The sequence below is a fragment of the Falco peregrinus genome, chromosome 2, assembly GCF_023634155.1.
Source record: "Falco peregrinus isolate bFalPer1 chromosome 2, bFalPer1.pri, whole genome shotgun sequence".
NCBI classification, from domain to species: Eukaryota; Metazoa; Chordata; class Aves; order Falconiformes; family Falconidae; genus Falco; species Falco peregrinus.
Genome location: NC_073722.1, coordinates 89453358 through 89472259, shown reverse-complemented (window position 1 = coordinate 89472259; position 18902 = coordinate 89453358). Strand labels below are relative to the sequence as shown.

Below are 18902 nucleotides of genomic sequence, written 5' to 3'. Positions count from 1 at the left end.
TCTGCAGGAAGGCTGGATCGCTAGCAGCTCATCTGATGTGACTCTGGCATGTGGCCACCATCTCACAGCTGTACATATCTGACAGAGCACAGGTACGGTATTCATGCTAGCTGTTAGCACAGTTTGCCAAAGGATGTCCTCAGGTGTGCCGTGTCCTGATATCCATGTGCTTTCCTCTATAAAGAAATCGGGACACATTATATAATGTGGGAGCCTGTGGAGAAATTTATTCTTTGAGGTTAGCTTCTTCCAGGTTCTGTGTCAGGGAAAACACTGGGCTACTGTGAGGGTGCTTGTGCTTCACGAGTGCCTGGATACTGTGCCATTTTTGATCTACCATTCAAACATGATTTGCCAGGCTGTAGCAAAAAGCAGCCTGAAACGGCCTAGCAGCTGTCCTGCAAGCTGCTCTTCTCCTTTGAAGGCTAGCAACAGCGATGCCGCAGACTGCCCTTGCTGAGAATGCCAGTCCCTGCTCATCACGGAATACATCTAGGGAAAAAAGGCAGAAGGGGAGGTCCAGCAGATAGAAAAGGCAGCACTACTAGACCTTTTTTCAGATGCTGACAAGACATGCAAATCAAGCCTAAAGGGCTTTAATTTGTCCATCTGAACAGTGTCTTGGTCTGACAGGAGCATTGTTCTGCAAGTGTACAGAAACTACCAGTGGAAGCAAGATTTTTGGAATGGGAGAGACAACTTCATGTTCCTGTGTGGGGAGCTCAGTGCTTATTTGGCAGAGCAGCAACCAGCATGGAGCAGGCACTGGCAGTGAGAAAGGAAGCCTTGCGATCTGGGACTGCTGTTGCTCTCTCTTCAGATAGTTTGGGGGTTAAAACCTGCCGTCACAATTTGGTAGGTGACCCCAGCTAGGTGGAAATTTCTTGGCCAGTCGTTATGGATGCACATTTATTAGTAGCAGGCTTCCTTTGTGTAGCTGTAGGGACGTGACTTTACTGTTGTCACCTCTGACAATGAAAGTTGTCCTGTCCTGTCCCCAGAATGTTGAACAAGTATGTCTTGATGGATTTTGTTTAACAGTGATTTGCTTGTAAGGGTCACCCCAGTTCTGACATGGTCTAAGGTACCCTATGTTCAGATTCACTGAAGCATCTGATCATGATGGAAAGAGTCTTACATGGTAAAATGAGTCTCCTTTCTGTTACTGCCAGTTGTTCTGGACTTCTAAGGAATCATTAACAAGTAGTAAAATAATAGCCACTCTTAATCAGTTTGATGTCCTGTGATTGTACAAGAACATTTTTCTCTACCCCTTGTGATCTCTGAGAGGAAGGGTATGTTTTAAGTACTAATTCAGTCAAGTGAAGTCACTTCTGATGAACGAACACATAAAAATTTTTATGTGTTTCCTAGTTTGGAGACTAAGCTTCCTTATAGAAAATCCTGTTACTGATATGCAGGAGATCTCTCAGAATTTTTCAAAGTGGCAATACAGTGTAAAAATGAATGTTTCTAGATGTGGAAAGAATTCCAACAAGTTACAAATCTACAGTTTTCCAGCAAACATACGTGTTTATTCACACACTTGCTATTTCTCCTGACAACCAAGAGGCCTAATTTGTGTAGTCTTCTAAATATTTTTTTTTTATAAATAAGTGGTTTGCTTACTCTCTAAAGTGTTCAGATCAAATTTTATCTGTGAGCACAAGTGGAAACTCAAATTGTCCCTCTGGGCTACACCCAGAGCATCCTGGAATGTGAATCTCTCCTTCTATCAGTGATCTTTGCATGATGTTCCCAAAACATTTGCACTTCTTTTGCATGAGCTTAAAGGAGGATCACAGACATTTGAGGAGTTAGAAGAGTTTTTTGCTATTCTGGGACTAATCTCTGAGAGTAGGTTGTAAATTGGTATTCCAGTGTTATGTAGTCCCTCTGGATGTGATCGGTTTGGATGGCAATGGAAGCCACATTCTTATCTGGGATGACTTCAGTTCTCAGCCTGATCTACATAGGTAAGCCTTACAGTCCAACACAGTTTGCAGTAAGCAACGTCCTGATGATACGAAACTTCTTACCTGACGTTGAAAAATACGTTCCAAATTTTACACACCCTTCTTAACCATAGTGTACTGCACTTTGCAACTGCACCTGAATCACAAATGTTCCACACCTGAAGTATTGTGAAATAAAGGGTAATTTAAAGCCAACCACCTTCTCTTGCTGTAAGCACGTATTGAGAACCTGTCATCAATGCTTAGCTTCCTTGCCCAGTTACCACCCAGTCCACTTTAACAATCTTTAGCGTGTCCTAGGCTATCAAAAGCTTTCTTCAATGGTCCTTATTTCTAATAGATTAACACATGTAGATTTTACACACTGCATTAATGTAGCGAGGTTGTGGGGAGAAAGCACAGAAATTGTTACTGCAAGTACAAGTAATAGAACAAGTGTAGCTGCAGAATAAAGTGGATTTAGTTATGACCTATTCTAGGTATCCATTACAGGTCACGCTGGATCCTGAGCTTTCTGGCAGTTCAATAGGCTGTCAAAAGCTATCAAAGTCTACAGGAGTTTTTTCTTTCAGCAGTATTACTTGAAAAATTGCTGAACTTGCTATGTCTTACTGCTGAAAGTATTCTTTATTAGGCTCTTACTGATTTCCCGCTCCTAATTGCCACTAGTATCCTTCCCTGGCTTTAAAGAAGAAAACTGGAGATGTTGAATCCCCATAGAATCAACATGACAACTTTTATGATGTTGTTTGGGTTTTTTTCGGGGTGTGTGTGAAGCATTCCAGGAGGTTTTTCTCACCTCCTTTCAGTATCAGTGTGATTATCCTGTACATGGATGTGTTAGTGTTCCCATTTAACACTGTTAAATTGCATAATTTGGTACATGATACTAAATGTGCATTTTAGATTTCAGCTGCAGGTTGTGCAGTGGATTGGATGAATGAAAATATTACTCTGACTGTTTTTTGGTAGAAGCGTCAATTTTTCATCGAATCCTGAAGAGCCTGACACCACTGAAGAGAAAAAAAAAAAGAAAGAACACAGTGCTGATTTTTTAGTTACATTATGCTAATCCTGGGATGGCTGTTTCAGGAATGCGCAGAGCATATCCAGGAGGTTTTCTGCTGAAGAACATTTCTTCTGGTGGAGAACATCTATAACTGAGTATCACTTTCATCCTCTGTATTCTCTACCTTCGGTAGCGGTTTGGGGAATACCTGCTCATCCAGTTTGGCAGGCTTTCTGGTGTTTTGAGTTGTCAGATAACAGGGAAGATAGGGCTTTTGAAGCCTTCTTGTGTCTGCGTAGTGCATTCTGAGTGGTAATCGCCCTCTGTTCCCTATAACAAAGAAGACAGTGAGTGTCGATAACATTGGGAATGCTGATGTCTTGCCTGCTGCCTCTGCTTGAAGCACTGTTTCAAACGAAGAGCGAGCGCTCTCAGCAGAGCGCTCTCAGCGCAGTTTTAAACGCGATGCCTAAACCATCAGCAACCTGTCTACCCGAGGGATTTAGCAGTGTCAAAATCGGGCGAGCTGATTTGTTTTAGCAAGAGCTATAGACATTTTGAAGAGTTCCTTTACTGTCAGGAGGCTATTAGGTTTAATTATCAGTTTGCCTGTCGCTCTAGTGCAGCTCCTCACATCACAATGTGAGCAAACAAATTTCCTAGCACCTGCGAAGATCAAGCGGGTTTTTGTTTGTGGGTTGGTTATTTTCTTTATGTGCTGGTTGGTGTCATCAAACACTCATCTTATGCCTCAGTCAGAATCCCGGCAATACCCACACCCATCGGTATGCCATCTTTACATCCTGCACTGACGCTCTGATACACAGAGAAAACCCCTCACGTAAATAGACACATTACGTGTACTGGTAAACATGTATACCACAGACTGAAATAACACAGATCTGATGTATAATATAAAACGATTTAATCTGTGAGGCACATGAACTAAAATTCCTTCTAGAAATGTTCAGCTTTTGACAAAATAACAATTAAAATCTATCCAAAGACTACATCACACTGATGACGGGGGAGATTTAAATGATGAGTGTCTAGTATTAGATTCATTCTGTAATCTTCACATCTATTTTGGCAGGGCAAAGAAAGTTTATAAAATTCATGCCTATCGAGGTGCTGACACATCACGCAATATCAGAAGGCTTCATGAAGTGTTTTAAATGGAATGTATGTAGCTGCTTGGATTGGATTGTTCACCATGGTAGCTATAAAACTCAGGACCAGATGTAGCTTTAATCAGGGTATGTACAGTCATTAAAATTATGATTGGAATAAAAAGAATATGCTAGCAAAACCATACTGTGAAGCAATAATCTAAATCAAAGTTTTGAAAATGAATGAGTGATAACTTTGTTACAGCTACTGAGCTATTTAACTTTATTGTGCATAGTCATGAGCCTCTTTTGTCATTCTGGATTATAGTTTAATTAACGTTTTAAGTTCTGCTATCCACAGAACTTAGAAATTGAGGGATGAGTCTTTTAAAAGGAAGGGCATGGTTGCTTTGGAATTGTTTTATTGCTTCACACTAGCAGTCAATGTAATATTCCTTCCGTTCATGTTGTCCTAGGAGTTTAATTACAGGCACAAGAATCTGATATACCAGATCTGATACATGGTTACAATGATTCCCATGATCATAACATTTTGTGAAGTTTTCAAGTTCTGCCCACGTCTTGCCCTCAATGATTACTAAAGTAAGAAAATATGTCATTAGTTTATAACACGTGTTCTTTTAGTTCAGTATACGCAGCTCAGGACTAGGCTACTTTCCGCATCTGCTGGGGAAGTTCACAGACTTTTTGAGACAGAGGACTAGGCTAGCTTTTCTCCTGGAAATGGATGCAGGCTACTGCCTTAATATCAAAGAAATAGTTTTGTAATAACTTCAATAATTAGCATTAAGTTGATTAAAAAGACTGAAACTATAGAACAAGTATTTTTTGGTTTTGAGATTTTCTAAGTTGGCAGATGAATAAGATCTCACTGTAGAAGGGATCTCCATTTCATACCAATATAACACTTTGTGTCCTTTGTTCTGTTCTAGAATCTGTCAGAACTCAAAGTCTGATCAAACGATACCTCTGCGTAAATTAATTTATCAATATTCTTCGTTTTCAGGTAATATTAGCGTACTTTTCACACTCTTCAGTATTTCCATTTCTTTATTTTTTTCAACTGTTGCTTGTGTATGATCTTTTTTGTTGTTGGTTGGGGTTGGTTGGTTTGTTAGCTTTTCCTTCCCCCTCACTGGGAAGTGTTTCCAGGCAATTCTTTTCATTTTTATCCTGACCAGGGATTGCCATGTCTCACTCTTCCCTATTTCTGAACAAATTATTGCTCCAATAGCAAAAAAGAGTGTGTGCCAAAGGTGAATACTACCTGTTTCAGCCCAGATTCCTTAAAGAATGTTTCCTCTGGGTTCTTTCTCTTCTTATTGGTTTTCCAGTATTATATTGTATTTTGTACAGTATTACTCAGATTTTTTCCTCGTTTAATTTTGCAGCCAAACACGCTGCAAACAAGAGGCTTAACTATGAGCCCCTGGGATGCTGTAGAGCAAATTGGAATATATATTAGGCTATTACATTAGTAGATTATGATCTTTTCCCTCCTCCACTTAGATTTCTTTAATCAAATTGACCTGTCAAATCAATAAATATTAATAAATTTGTTGCTGCTTATTGCTGTAGGGCAATGAAAACATCTACAAGGGCTGAGGATATCCATTTTTCAAGAGTGATTACATTTATTTAAAAAAAAACAGAGTATGAGCAACTAGGGTTTTCATTAGTTCACCTGAAAAACTGAAGAATTATTTCAGTGGAAGGGGTGTCAGCAGATCATCTCCTGTTCATTTCTCTCCTGTGTTTTATGCGGTGGAGATATTATTTTCTGTAAAGCATCTCCAGGGTATGAGTAGTAAAAATATTTCTGAGAGCTGTGATCATGATTATGCAGCCACTCTGGACAATTTCTTATATTATTTAATTTTAGGTATAGTAGAAGTGGCAAATCGGCATCTCTAAAAAGTATTTTTATGGAAACATTGTTTTAGGAGAAAGGTAGGAAGCTCCTGAGAAGGATTAGCAAGCCTCTAACATATACAAAATGCGATGGATTAGATCATAAGGATAATAAATATATTTTGGGTTATATAGTTTATGGGATAATAATTGTACTTCTCTTTTAATGAGAATGCTACTCAGTTAGATTGCTCCCCACAAGCAACTTCTTATCTGCCTCGCTGTCAGGTGGCTAAATCTGGTGACAGTCTGCATCGGTTTGGGGGAGTATTTTTTAATCTGTTATTCAACTTTATTATTCCCAATGGAAATTTCAAATCAGTCTCTTGCCATTAATCCTCCCCTGTTAATCTCCTGAATTAGAAGAAAGAATCAAACATTAGTAAAATAAAAATAAATTCAGGTTACTTTATTTGCTATCCTAGTCTATATTGCCGGAAGAGTGCAGTCCTTGGACTGTTGTTTTTATAACATTGGCAGGGCTTAGACACTGCCGGCCTGGGTGTACTTACAGATCATACAGAGAGAATTTAATCAGTTGCTGAAGAACTGAATGTATTTCCTTGCTTCAATTCTGTCTATCAGCATATAAATCTGTTTTTATGTCCTCTGATATTTCTTCTCTGTAGATATATACTAATAAGAAAATAAGTCTAGAAAGAGCTCATTTTATTTTTGTTACCTTTTTTGTCTGTTGATAAACACATGGGGTTTTTCATGTTTCTTGATCTGATCTTCAGAATGAGAACAGAATAACCTTGCTTGCTTTCTGATAAGCTTTTAAGAAGGCATCCCTTTTCCTACTGATTTTTTTTCTTTTATCTACATCATACCTACTGGAGTTTGGATATTTTTGCCTTGACATAATTCCTCTTTTATGGATTCCACTTTTTAGTTTCTAACATTTTTGTCATCCTTCTGTGACTAATTCTTCTAATTAGACCCAGGTTTTGCTCACTTAAGCAAGCTTGCACAAAGAGAAAAAGGACTTGTGGCATCAAACAAAAGGTGCTAAATAATCCTCCTGTCTCTTACTCAAACTGCCATCCTCTGTTATTAGGACCATTGCAAATATAATATCTTTTCTCACCAAGTTGGTACTACATGGCTAGGAAACTAGAAAAAGAGGGAAGAGGCTTTACTAACATAGTATATGGCCTTCCACAAGTAAAATAACTGCACATTTTTGCCTAGTTTTGTCCTTTATTAATTGTACAAAGGATCTCGTGTATAAATTAGCATTTCTGAGGATCATCTCCAAAAGAAATCTGCTTGCTTTATAAAGAACTGTGGAGGAATGTCAGAGAAAAGATTAGAGGAGTTCCTCTGTGGGAGGTAGTTTGCATACTAATACATCTTTCTCTTTGTAGTTTGTTTTCCTTTTTTTTTAATCATTTGCCATCTTCAGGAGGAAGACTTACACTAAGTTTCTAAAAGACTAGGCTAAGTGGCAGCAAGGACTATAAATCTCAATTTTTCTGTGCTACAGCCCGATTTTCCAATGACAACAGGGCAATTGTGGCTTCTACATAGCTCATGTACCTGCTCTGTGCCCCATAAGACAGTGGTGCCCCTGCCAGCCCTTGCAGTTACACGGTTGGGTATACAGATCCATGATACCGTTCTGTTTGATCTCCATCAGTAGTCTGGTGTGTGATTTTGAGTAAATGACTCCAGCATTCTGTAGCTGTTGGTGCTTTCATCCGTTGTCTTATTTCTCTGTTCAAGTATGAACATATTCGTGATAAGCTGAATGTTATCAGACTTGATCCAGAGGGAGCAGTCATTACAGATGTGGATCACAGTTGCTGTGTTACGCTACTTAGACTAGTTGTTTTTCCTGCTCCCATTAAAATCTCTCTTACTTCAATGAATTAGCCTGGCTCAAAGGAAAAAATAGAGAAATTTCCCCAATATATCAAATTATTTGTCATTCTTTCTAGTATTGGAGCCCTATACTTGCCTGACCAGACACTTCAGGATGATGAGAGCACCTACTGAAGCACATTGCTAGCTGAGTGTGAGAAAAAGAGGTTAATTGTCTCCTGTCTCCTCACACTTCACATCAGGAGGTTTACTCAATGCTTATCTTTGAAAACTTTAATACAAAGGTAGGTTCAGCTTCTTTTCAAATCTGGAAACTTGGCTGACCTTTCAGAGACCATTTATAAGCATTCAGTTCATGAAGTGGTTAATGTAGTACACCAACAATCTGCTGAATGTAATGCTTCTAGGTTTCTCTTTGACTGCAGATACGAGGATGTGGAGGTGAGATATTAAGAGCCTCGACAAAGCTGCCTGCCTTTTTTAACAGTCTTGTAGAGAATGTTTGGTTTGGGTTTGTGACCTTCAGGAACAAAAACAGAATAAAGTTTGTTTCCACTGTATATAAAGAAAGGAATTGCATGATTATTATTTTTTAGACACTGATTCTCTGTTACAGTCTCAAACCTTGCTGTCTTGTTGGTGTGGCTGTGCTAGCAGCTGTGGACAGGAGGCTGTAGCTTTTCTTAGCTTCTGAGCTCTTTTGTGCAGAGGTCTGGATGAGACACGTTATAGTAGATAAATTCCTGTCTAATTTTTCTTTGCTTTGCCTCTGTAGACTGATGCAGAAATGGAGTTCTAGCCTTTTTGCTAGTTGCAAGGACCCATGGGAAACTATGTCAATCTTTGTAAAGAAGTGCCATCTACAGCCTATCTTAGGCAAACTGTTTCCTGATAATTAAGGTTAGTAAATAAGTCTTTTATTTTCCTCTGAAATACACAGCAGGGAAGGTTGCAGCTAATGGGAATTTTGGATGCTCAGCAGCTTCCAGGGTTAATTTTTTCTCTGTTGGATTTAAAGCTAACATTTCACAGTCCTGTAGGACAAACTGAAGAATGTTTGTTGGGAGAGATGCCTAAACTATCAGAGGACACGACTATTTTATAAGAGAATAGGTGCTCAAACAATAGTGATATTTTTATTTTATTCTTATAAGCTATCACACTTTATTATAGCTTCTTAGATTTTGGTGCTTTTTATTAGCCACAATTACCAAAGGGTAGTTTACCTAAGAAAAATTCTTTGCCAATGAACAGAGAGCCAGACCTCAATTTCAGCTCCCAAGGAAATAACCACTGCAAGATGGTCAGACCTGCTGTGCTTTCTGTGTACTGTACTGCTTGTTCTACTCTGCGTAACTTCAGGGTAACATTTTACTCCCAAAGGGCAGCCTAATCAGCTGTAAATGGATAATGATTCCCTAGTATCAAGCAGACAATAGGACTTTCAGGTATACTTAGAGCCCAGAAGTATGCCTGGCACCTGTGTCTCGTGTTCTAAATGTCCTGGATTTTTCTTTGGGGAAGCTTCCTTGTTAAGAGCTTGAAGATCTTTCTATAATCAGAGTGTTCCACATCTTTGTGACCAGTTATTTTGCTTAGCTTGATTCTGAAGTCAGAGGAACAAATAAAGGGAGAGCAGACCCAAGCTCTGGTGAACTTTGAACTTACTTGAATGTGAAGCTGATTAGCTACAATAGAGAGAACCACCACCACCGCCTAAACATTCTGGAATTCGGCACAGTAAGCTCCTGGATCTCAGTCCTGTGGTGCACATGCATCTTTACCTGTATCCTTGTGAGAGATGTAAACAGCTTCAAGTTGTATCCTTCCCAGAAGTGCAGGGCTGTTGCTCCACTGAATAATGCTGCTGAGTTGACAGATGACACAGAAGATGTCCCAGGTCTGGACCCCTGGGTTTTCCCCAGGTATCAGGTCACTCACTCCTCCTCACAGATAATTGCTTACCATAATCGTCTAAAAGAACTACATCTTCCATGACTAGATTTACAGGTACAACCACTTAAAAAAAAAAAAAAAAGTATTCACACAGTGAGGTAAATATGTGGGTTTATTGCAGCCAAGCCACTCCTTTCCATGCTCATTCCTTCTCAGACATCTGCTCCTGGATGTTAAAACCCTGAGCACCTTTGGCAGGGGAACTGAACTCTGAAATCTGCAGCACCTGTAACAGAGGAGCAATATTTGGGAAGAATTTGTTTCCCAAGGAAAAGCAGCAGCTTCAACTTGTGTCCCATGGGAGACAAGTGAATCTGAAGTTATATATTATATAAGACGTAGGGGATGACAGCAGTTTATCATTAACCTGAACTCTGCAAGAAGCACATAAGGAGATAAAGAAGAAGAAAGCCAGAGAAACAGCCAGGATGGAACCCAACATAAGGATCAACAATCCTGCAGACATCTCTGTTATTGTCATCTATTTTGTGGTAGTCCTGGCAGTGGGACTATGGGTAGGTTGGGGGTTTATTTTATTTTATTTTGTTTTGTTTTATTATTTTATATTATATTATTTTATTTAATGAGCAGGTAGTTTGCAGTGTCTTGGGAAAATGGCTTAGTAAATGAAAATGTATAATTGTATGAAGATTTTGGTGCTTAATTGAGATAGTTAATAAGTGTATGGTGGGGGAAATGTGATTATTTACTGGAGAGTGGATGGTGAGCTGCGGAGGCATCCATTTAGGTGGATGAATGGAACTAGTGGGGAAGGTGGAGTAATGAAGTTTGTGTGGGAAGGAGCAGAGAGATCTGCTCAGTGAGGCTCAGGCCAGCTGGGGTCCCTGTTAGAAAGCAGGTGGGAGGTGAATGGATGGGGTTTGGCATTGGGACTCCAGTGGGAACTGGGGGTGTAAGGTGATGCTGTGGGAAATGGTGAGAAGAGGGAGTTGCAGGGAGAAGAACGGAGGTGAAGTCACTGTGTGGGGAGGCAGTGTGGGGTGCAACAGGAGCACTGCAGGACACCTACCCCTCCACCCCCACCCCCCGGGGCTCTAGATCACTCTGCAAAGGAGTGAGGTGCTCAGGATTGTAGGTGCCGCTTATGGGCTGTATTATCGTGGCTTTTTTTTGCCAGCAGGACCTTGGCTCCAGGTTGCAGTGCCATTGAAACGATGAGGAGGGAACAGTTTTGGGGGTGGCAGGTGCTGGCAATGACTCTGTTCATGGCCCTCGAAGAGCGGAGCCTCTTGCCCTCTGCCCGGCAATCCTGACTGCGCTGAGGGCTGCCAGGGAAACTCCTGCCTCATCTGCAACCCAAGTGCAGTGCTTTCATGGCTAATGGGGCAAGGCAGATACCATTCTGTTGGTGTAACCTCAGTGCTGAAGGGTTTGAAGATAATAGGCCAATACTGTGAGCTACAAAGCTGTAAACAGTGGAATGTCACTCAATTTTGGTTTCCTTAGGGCAAGCTCTCCTGGTCACCTGAACACCTGACCATTAACAAGCGGATGGGAGGCATTGTCCCTCAATAATCCTCTCCTTGCCAGGAGCATCCCAGGGGTCCATTTTGAAGGCAGAGAAGTTGGCTGCAAAACAAACCTCCCTTTCTAGCAGCCTGGCAATGTTTTGAAGAGTACCAAAAAGTTAGGGTGGACACAAAGTGGACACAACCTTTTCTTTACCTCTTCATCGCAGTAGTAGATGCCAAAACCATAAGAAAAACTCTGGAGCCCCCAGTATACCTGAGCACCTTGCTGTCCTGTGGGAAGGAGCGGGGTCCTTGCCAGGGAGGTCTGGCTGGTGCTGCTGTTGAACTTTGCATTAACCATCTGTGACAAAAAGGAGCTGATTTGTGGCTTGTCAGGCTATTGTCTGCTGAGTAATTCCTGGAACCATTTCTTTACAGCACCAGTGTTGTCTTTATTGGACAAATACTCAGTTGCTGTGTGTAGTTAAGTGTAAGTTACTTCCTTTCTTCTGCATCAGAAGAAAAGATCTGGATAATTTTCCTGAGTCTTCTTACTTTATTTGCCTGTTCAAAGTCCACCAGAGGAGACAATGGGAATCCAATATTTGGATCAGGGTCATTAATGGAAATTGGACAAAGCTTCCTTCTGAAGCCCATCCCTTGAAAAATACAAAACGAGTACCTAAAAAGGAAATTTTAGTTGGCTTCTCTTTTTTTGAACTTGAGAGAAGTGGGTACAATGCTGATATCACAACAAGAAAATAGATTTTTGTAGGTATTTTCTGGGGTTGGATAATATTGAATAAAAAAGCTGCACACTTTCTGTTAATGAAGTTGCAACTTACAGTCTTTTTTGATGCCTGAAGTCAAAGACATTGCATACCTGATGTGTTCATATGAGCTTTTATTTGATCATTTTTAGTTAAATTAAATTTTATTTTAATATTTTGCACTGTAATGAAAGGTGAAGCTATGAAGTGTGAATGGTTAATGTAGACCTAGATGCAAGAATCATTATTCAGTTGTATTATTTTCTTCATCATAAACTTTTTCTTTTTAACCACTCTCTTTTTATTTCTTCCACTTTACTCTCCCCATACATATTATCGCTTAATTCTAGCTGTTTGTTTTTAGTCTGGGTTTATCTTGCCTGTTATACTTAAAATATGATTCAATCTTGCTTGCTTGCTTGCTTGCTTTTCTCCAGGCTATGTACTCAACCAACCGTGGGACAGTAGGTGGATTCTTCCTGGCTGGACGAAGCATGGTTTGGTGGCCGGTGAGTGCTATATATATTGTGTGTGTATATAAAACATACATATGTGTGTGTGCATCCACTTCCATATGACTGTATCTAGTCCTTAAATATTAAGTATCCCTACAATGCTGTTGAGACTGTGATGGCTATGTTGTGTAGGCACAGTTCGAACTCTTTCTCTAGCCATGGTGGCACAGGGCAAACTGCACAACAAAAGCCACCTGACAGGCAGGGAAAAGTGTTGGGGAAGTTGTCCCTGTTGAGCTCTGAGCTGTCTTCATTATGAGACCAACTTGTTTGAACTTAGGTACATTGGTCATGTCAGTGTAGACAAATCCAGTGCTTTGCTTTTCAGCCCACTTTAAAACTTTTCAATAGTTTGAATTTTTTACTTTCACTGCACTCAAACAAGCTGGCTCGTTTTGAGATCATCGCAGAGAAGAGTTAATTTACTGAACTTTTTCCTCATATTGCTCTGTTGTTTCCACTTTTAGTAACAAGTTCTGGTCTGTACAAGGATAAAATCCTGAAAACATTATGATAAGTTATTGGTAAAATGTAGTTTACATTTTTTTAAAGATTATCTGTGACTTACATTGTTTGTCTTCTGTGGATCTGTGTTCTCTTCCAAGGTGGAGAAAAGGGGTCACAGACACAAAACGAGTTCATAGCTATCCATCAGGCCTTTGGCAGAAATGATATTAGAAACAATTATCTATTTCTTCCAGATCATAGATTCTATTTAGTGTGACTTCTTGGAAAAGCAGGAGACTTAATCAAACCTGCATTTTCTGTATTACTTGAGTTGTACATGCTTCCCTGTGCCTGAATGGAAATCCTCAACATTCCTGACCTTGCATTCAGTCTCCAAAAATGTTTTTGCACCTAATTAAGACTTTTGATTCAAGATTCCACCCACATGGATTCAGCTACAGGATTAGGGAGAGTGACAGTAAGTATTTGTTGTCTAAAAAGGTAGGAATTTTCTTGAAGTAAGATGCAGAAATACCTACATATCTTTCAGTCTTCTTGTGCTTCAGGGAGCCTGCTCTCTGCCTTCAGAAGGCATTGGGACTGCCTCTTTAATGACATAGAAAGATTAAATGCCAATGACAGCAAAAGGTTTCTTCGTTTGGTATAGTAGATCTAAGAAAATTCAAGTTCCATTGGAAGACTGAGGAAAGAGAAAGTTTCCAAGTTATTTTAAGATAAATCCCATCATTCTAGGGGGAGAGATTACTTTGCTTAACTGTCACTTTGATCAGTGGGCTGGTTTTAACCTTGTGCAATTCTGTATGCCTGTCAGGGGTGAATATGAATACCCTTTTGTGCAGATGCAAATGAAGGTGGAAGCAGCAAGGCAGGAAAGACTCACTGTAAAAAACTTCTGTCTTGCTTTGGTGCCACTGAGAACTCCTAATGCTTTCCCTGAACCCCTGGGAAGATTATCTAACTCCAAGTTCTCTGCCAACACTAACCTGACAGATTCAGCAAGCTCCCGTCCTCCAGCGGGAAGACAAAAGGGATGACCCAACATCGCAGTGGTTGCTGGTAGGGTCATCCCTCCTTCCCAAACACTGCAAGCTCAGCATGGATGAAGTGCTAGTTGTCAGTGGAGTTGTAGACCACCCCTTCAATACTTCCCTTTGGAATGTCAGGAGTGTCTTCCTGCACCATAAAAACAGACCCTTCTTGCTATTCATCCTGGTATCACACAAAATAAACAAATGAGAAGCACTCAAACCACAAACTAAATACCATGTCAGCAGCACCACCTTGGAAAGTTTGCCTTGGATAACAAGAGATTCCAAAACACCTATTCCCCACAGTTCAGCAGGTAGATAGGATGTCCATCACCTGGTGCAAACTGGGCTGAAACGACTAGGAAACCAATGAAAGTATAGAAAGTTCAGTCCAAGATGTGATCTCGGTTCTGCAACAGCTAATGCTGTGTGGGTTTTTTTACTTTTCCCGTGCTTTGACTAGTCTTTTGTGCCACATCAGGACTAACCTGGTGTAGTTCTGGAAAGCTCTGATACATAACATCTGATAACATCCTCATAGTGAGCTCAGGAAGTGTGGCCAGTGAGGCGGATTGTGAGGGCTGTGATCAGCGGCACAGCCTAGCTGGGGGCGTGTAGCTGAAGTACTCTGGGGTCACTTCTGGGTCCAGTCTTGTTCAGCTTACTCATCAGTGGCGTGAGGGGACAGAGTATACTCTCAGCAGGTTTGCGGATGTGATTTCCACAGTCTGCACGTAAGATGCAGGGTGGGGGAAGTTTTTTTCTATGCGAACTCTTTATTTATCAGATTTCTTCCCTGCCATTTCAGCATAGTGACCCTTGCCCTATAATTGCTTTCTGGAACAGAGAAAAACGAAACATAAACCCACCCAGAACACAAAACCCTTCCACAAACTTGTTATAAACTTAATTCCCTTAAACTGTGTTTGTCAGTGCTTGTGATATGTTCTACACAGGGCAGCCGTAAGTGGCTTTTCTGAGAGCACAAGGGAAAAGGCTCATTAGCAGTGTGATGGGATCTCTTACTGACAAGCCTGGGAAAGGGATTCTGTTCACTTAAACGATGGAGTAGCTGTGGTTTAGTAGACTAGAGCAGACCCTGGTAATCAAGGGCTGGAGGTTAGTTCCACTTTTGATAGGGTTTGTTTTTTTGTTTTTTTGTTTTTTTTTTTTTTATAGTGTTTGTCAGTCACTTTGCCTGATTGTGATTCAGTTTCACTGTGTATAAAGTAGAGGCAACACAGTTCTCCTGGGCCAGGCTCCGAGTGTTGGCTGCAGCAGGATCCGTGAACGTCGCTTCGTGTTTTGCAGAACCAAGCCCATGGTTAGGCTTTTCTGACTCTTCTGCTGAGGTAATAGGTCCTTCAGTGTTTGTTCACTGAAATCACTGCTCTTATGCAGTAGATGAGCCAATTCAGTAGTGACAGTAGTTAATTAGGGATCAAGGTATATAATTACATTCTCACTATTGCCAGAAATTGAAATCCGTCATTGGTTAATCCTAATGGTATGAAATGCTGTGCCCTTTCCACGCTCTTTTTACAGGAACTGAGAGAAGAATCTTCAAGAAACTGGTTTTGGTCTCTTGGGCTTTGAAGGAAATGTCTTCAGGGAAGACACATATGGCTCTTTAAATACTCATAACTAGCTCTGCTCTTTCCAAAAAGACACAAAGAAGCTTGAGGGAAGTGACGGATTTGTAACAGTAGGTCTTGCAAACCAACTTTAGCTTCTTTTGTTAGCTGGACCAGTTAGGTTCAGCCAAATGCTTTCTACCGTGGAAATGAAGTATCTGTTCCCAGAGAAGAGTCAGCTTCGCTAACAGCCACTCTTACAGGATTAACAGGGTTTCATGCACAATTGAAAAAAACAACCCTTCAATTTTGAAGCTTTCCTGCTTTTGAATTTTGTTCTTCAGGTTCTGTAGTTTTGCAGACAGAGCTGTCTGCACAAAAGTATGGGTTACCTCGTGTACCTCAGTGCCTGAGGCATAAACGCTAATAGGACAAAGTATCTGCTGGGCATCTGAAATCCGGCTGTCATGGTTAGAAAGATTTACTGAGCAGCAAGTAGGAAACATGCAGAGTCAAGGACACACTACGCTTTAAACAGAAATGTAACTCAGCTTGTTTGTTGTCACATGTTGATCTTTGTAAGACAGGTAAGAATTAAGGAAAAAAAGCCAACATATTTTTGCTTTGGTTCTGCATGGCTTATTTTGATACCCGTCAAAACTGACCACTGGCATGCCTCCTCTGACCTCTCCATCCAGTTAAGTTTTTCATATTCTCAGAATTCTCCCCACTTGCTGAATCTGATGCTGCTAGGAGGAGCCAGGAAAGACAACTCTGGTAGAATAAGATTTGTTATTTCCTTTTTTGTTGGGTAAAGTGGAATAAAACATTAAATTATTTTGTCAAGTTCCATGCAAAGAATAGTGTGAAGTTTTCAGAGTAAAAAGAATAATAAAGTAATCAAAGCGAAGTGCTGGTAGAAAAGGAAAAGTTCAGTGAAACAGATTTCTGTAGAATCCGTCAGAATTTTCCAGCTGGCTGGGAGGTGGTGTTTCTGCCTCACAGGACAAAGGTGGAAAGGTATCAGATCAGCCTGCTTGCAACTGGGCTGTTCCAACTTCAGAAGTCAGAGATATATTTGATGTGTTTGTATGTCCATCTTTCTTGCTTAGTGAATTGGGAAGTACATAAATGTTTAATTTGGCAAGAATGCAATACATAGAGTTTGCAGAGTAATTTTGAAAGCAGAATAAAAAACTACACGTTTTTCTTTAGGTGTCAGAGCCTTGGAAGGGCGGCTTATTCCATTATAAGCAGCATACCGATTTTTCCAAAGTTTTATAAGAGTGATACCAAAAAACTGAGGTAGGAAAAAATGATGGCCTTCCATCAACGTACAGTCACATGTTGCAGGGAAGAGTTGTGAGTTAAAGAAAAGCATGGACACTGTCAAGGAGCAGTTCTCAAAGAAGGGAATGAGACATTTGTCCAGGGAAGAGCAGTTTAGGAAGCAACTTCTGCAGGTGACCCCTGGGAGGAGAGACACCTCACGACCTCATGCTGATCTCTGTAAAGGGGCTAAAAGGCCATAGGCAGGGCATGGTTGGGATCAAGGAAAAGGGTTTGATGCCAAGCTAACACTTTCAAGCAGGAAAGCGGACATTAGGGGTGTAGGATACGTATTAGCAGGTCCTGGGAGGGAGAAAAGCTGTAAGCTGTGAAGCCTGCACGCTGTCGCTGCAGTGGTCACTGGTTTGTAAAGTACATTGTATATGATTTGGAACAGCGAGTGCTGGGATGTCAGTGCATCCTCAAGTTAATGAAAAGAGCAAGGTGAAATGGTTAATGAATAACTTGGAAAAAACAGAGCGATCATCATCTATCTGCAGTGTGGTGGTACTTTTCCTGAACAGAGTACTTTTGTTAAAACCTGACCTCTTAAAAGATTTTAAGAGAGTTAATGTTCCACCTTTGCCTCAGGTTAGTTCAGTTGTTTGTCCTCTCTTTCCCTCTTAACAGCTTTTGTTCCTTTCAATCAACTTTCTTCTTTGCTTTTCCTCCTAGATCTGTTTTTAAAATCAACTCATGAACACATTCGCTGAGAAGTTAACACTTCTAGAAAATTGTTTCCTTCTGTCATCGCCACCACCCCATCCCCGGTTCAGCACAGCGTTCTTTAGGGCACACATAGGTGTACTGCAGCATCTACCCATGGTAAATGGAGCAGTTCCAGTAATCAGCCTTTATATACACAATTTATAACACAAATACCACAGCAGTAAGTACTTCACCAGGAAAGCTTGGGCCCAGAGCTCACCTGCATTCTTCCTTCATCCTCAAAGTACTGCCGTGGCAGGTTGGAAATTTGTCTTTCCCCTCTGGCATCAGCAGCTAACAGAGTGCAAGTATGTTTGGTAAACGTTCCTCCGGCTTTAACCACACTGCAGTTTTCAGAGTAATATGTGTTTTCCCAGCTATGAAGCCATGTTCTACCTTTCCATGTGTACATAACATTAAACCCCATTTTTAAAATTGCATCCGTTACTAGAATGTGCTGATCTTACAGCTCTGCTGCACTGGGTGTTTGTAGGGATTCAGAGAAGAAAATCTAGAAAGTGAAGGTGGTACCTGCATTCACACTGCTTTGTCCTTGCGCTGGCCCTAAATATGTGGTAATTTTGTGTTGTTTTGGTTTGGGTTTGTATTTTTCTTGCCATACAAGTGTGCTCTGCGAAAAGTTGGGAACACAGGATTGTCAATGAGTGCTACAGTATGTCCCGGGGTTTTAGGCAAGGAGCTAAAGCTTGCTATAGCTGTCAGTTCTTCATTAGCTGCTTTTGTTACTTGGATCTGCTTGCAGCACATTTTAAGCTTTTGAAACAGGAGAGGGAACACATCAAATGAAATCAGAGATTGATGTGGTTAATCTTTTCTGGTGATTGCATTTCTAGTAACCTAGATTTAAGTTTAATTATTCATCTCCAAGGGAAAGCACTGGACAACAGTGCTCATGCTTGCTATAAATGGTATTTGTTTCTTCATGATCATTGCTGGGAAAACACCGTTACTGTCACAGAGAGGTTAGAAGAAAAAGTTTTCATTCTTACCAGTGATCTCTCTGGCTTATTTGCTAATGCTTGTTGCAACACTTATAATTCCTGTACAAATATCTGTCATCTGACAAACTGGTTACACTTCTGTAGGGCCCAACTGACTTCTAGAAATGTGTAATAAAAGAAAAAAATATTTTAAAAAATCCAGAACTGAGTGAACTTAGAGACGTATGTGTCCTGTCACAGCAAAAGAACAGTCTGCAAAAAGACTAG

The 18902-nt window shown here is 40.6% G+C and overlaps 1 protein-coding gene across 2 annotated transcripts in view; it reads left to right on the top strand.

Annotated features, from left to right (window-relative positions):
* The first annotated feature begins 7977 nt into the window (after positions 1-7977).
* SLC5A1 (solute carrier family 5 member 1) overlaps positions 7978-18902 on the top strand; it is a 31691-nt gene continuing 20766 nt past the window's right edge. The window contains exons 1-3 of one of the 2 annotated variants that reach the window (XM_055797715.1): positions 7978-8137; positions 8629-8753; positions 12489-12560. In XM_055797715.1, the coding sequence (XP_055653690.1) occupies positions 12492-12560 (69 nt within the window). In that variant the 5' untranslated portion in view covers positions 7978-8137; positions 8629-8753; positions 12489-12491. Of the gene's footprint in view, positions 8138-8628; positions 8754-9465; positions 10325-12488; positions 12561-18902 lie in introns of those variants that run through there. The other variant, XM_005233247.3, reaches the window with a different exon arrangement.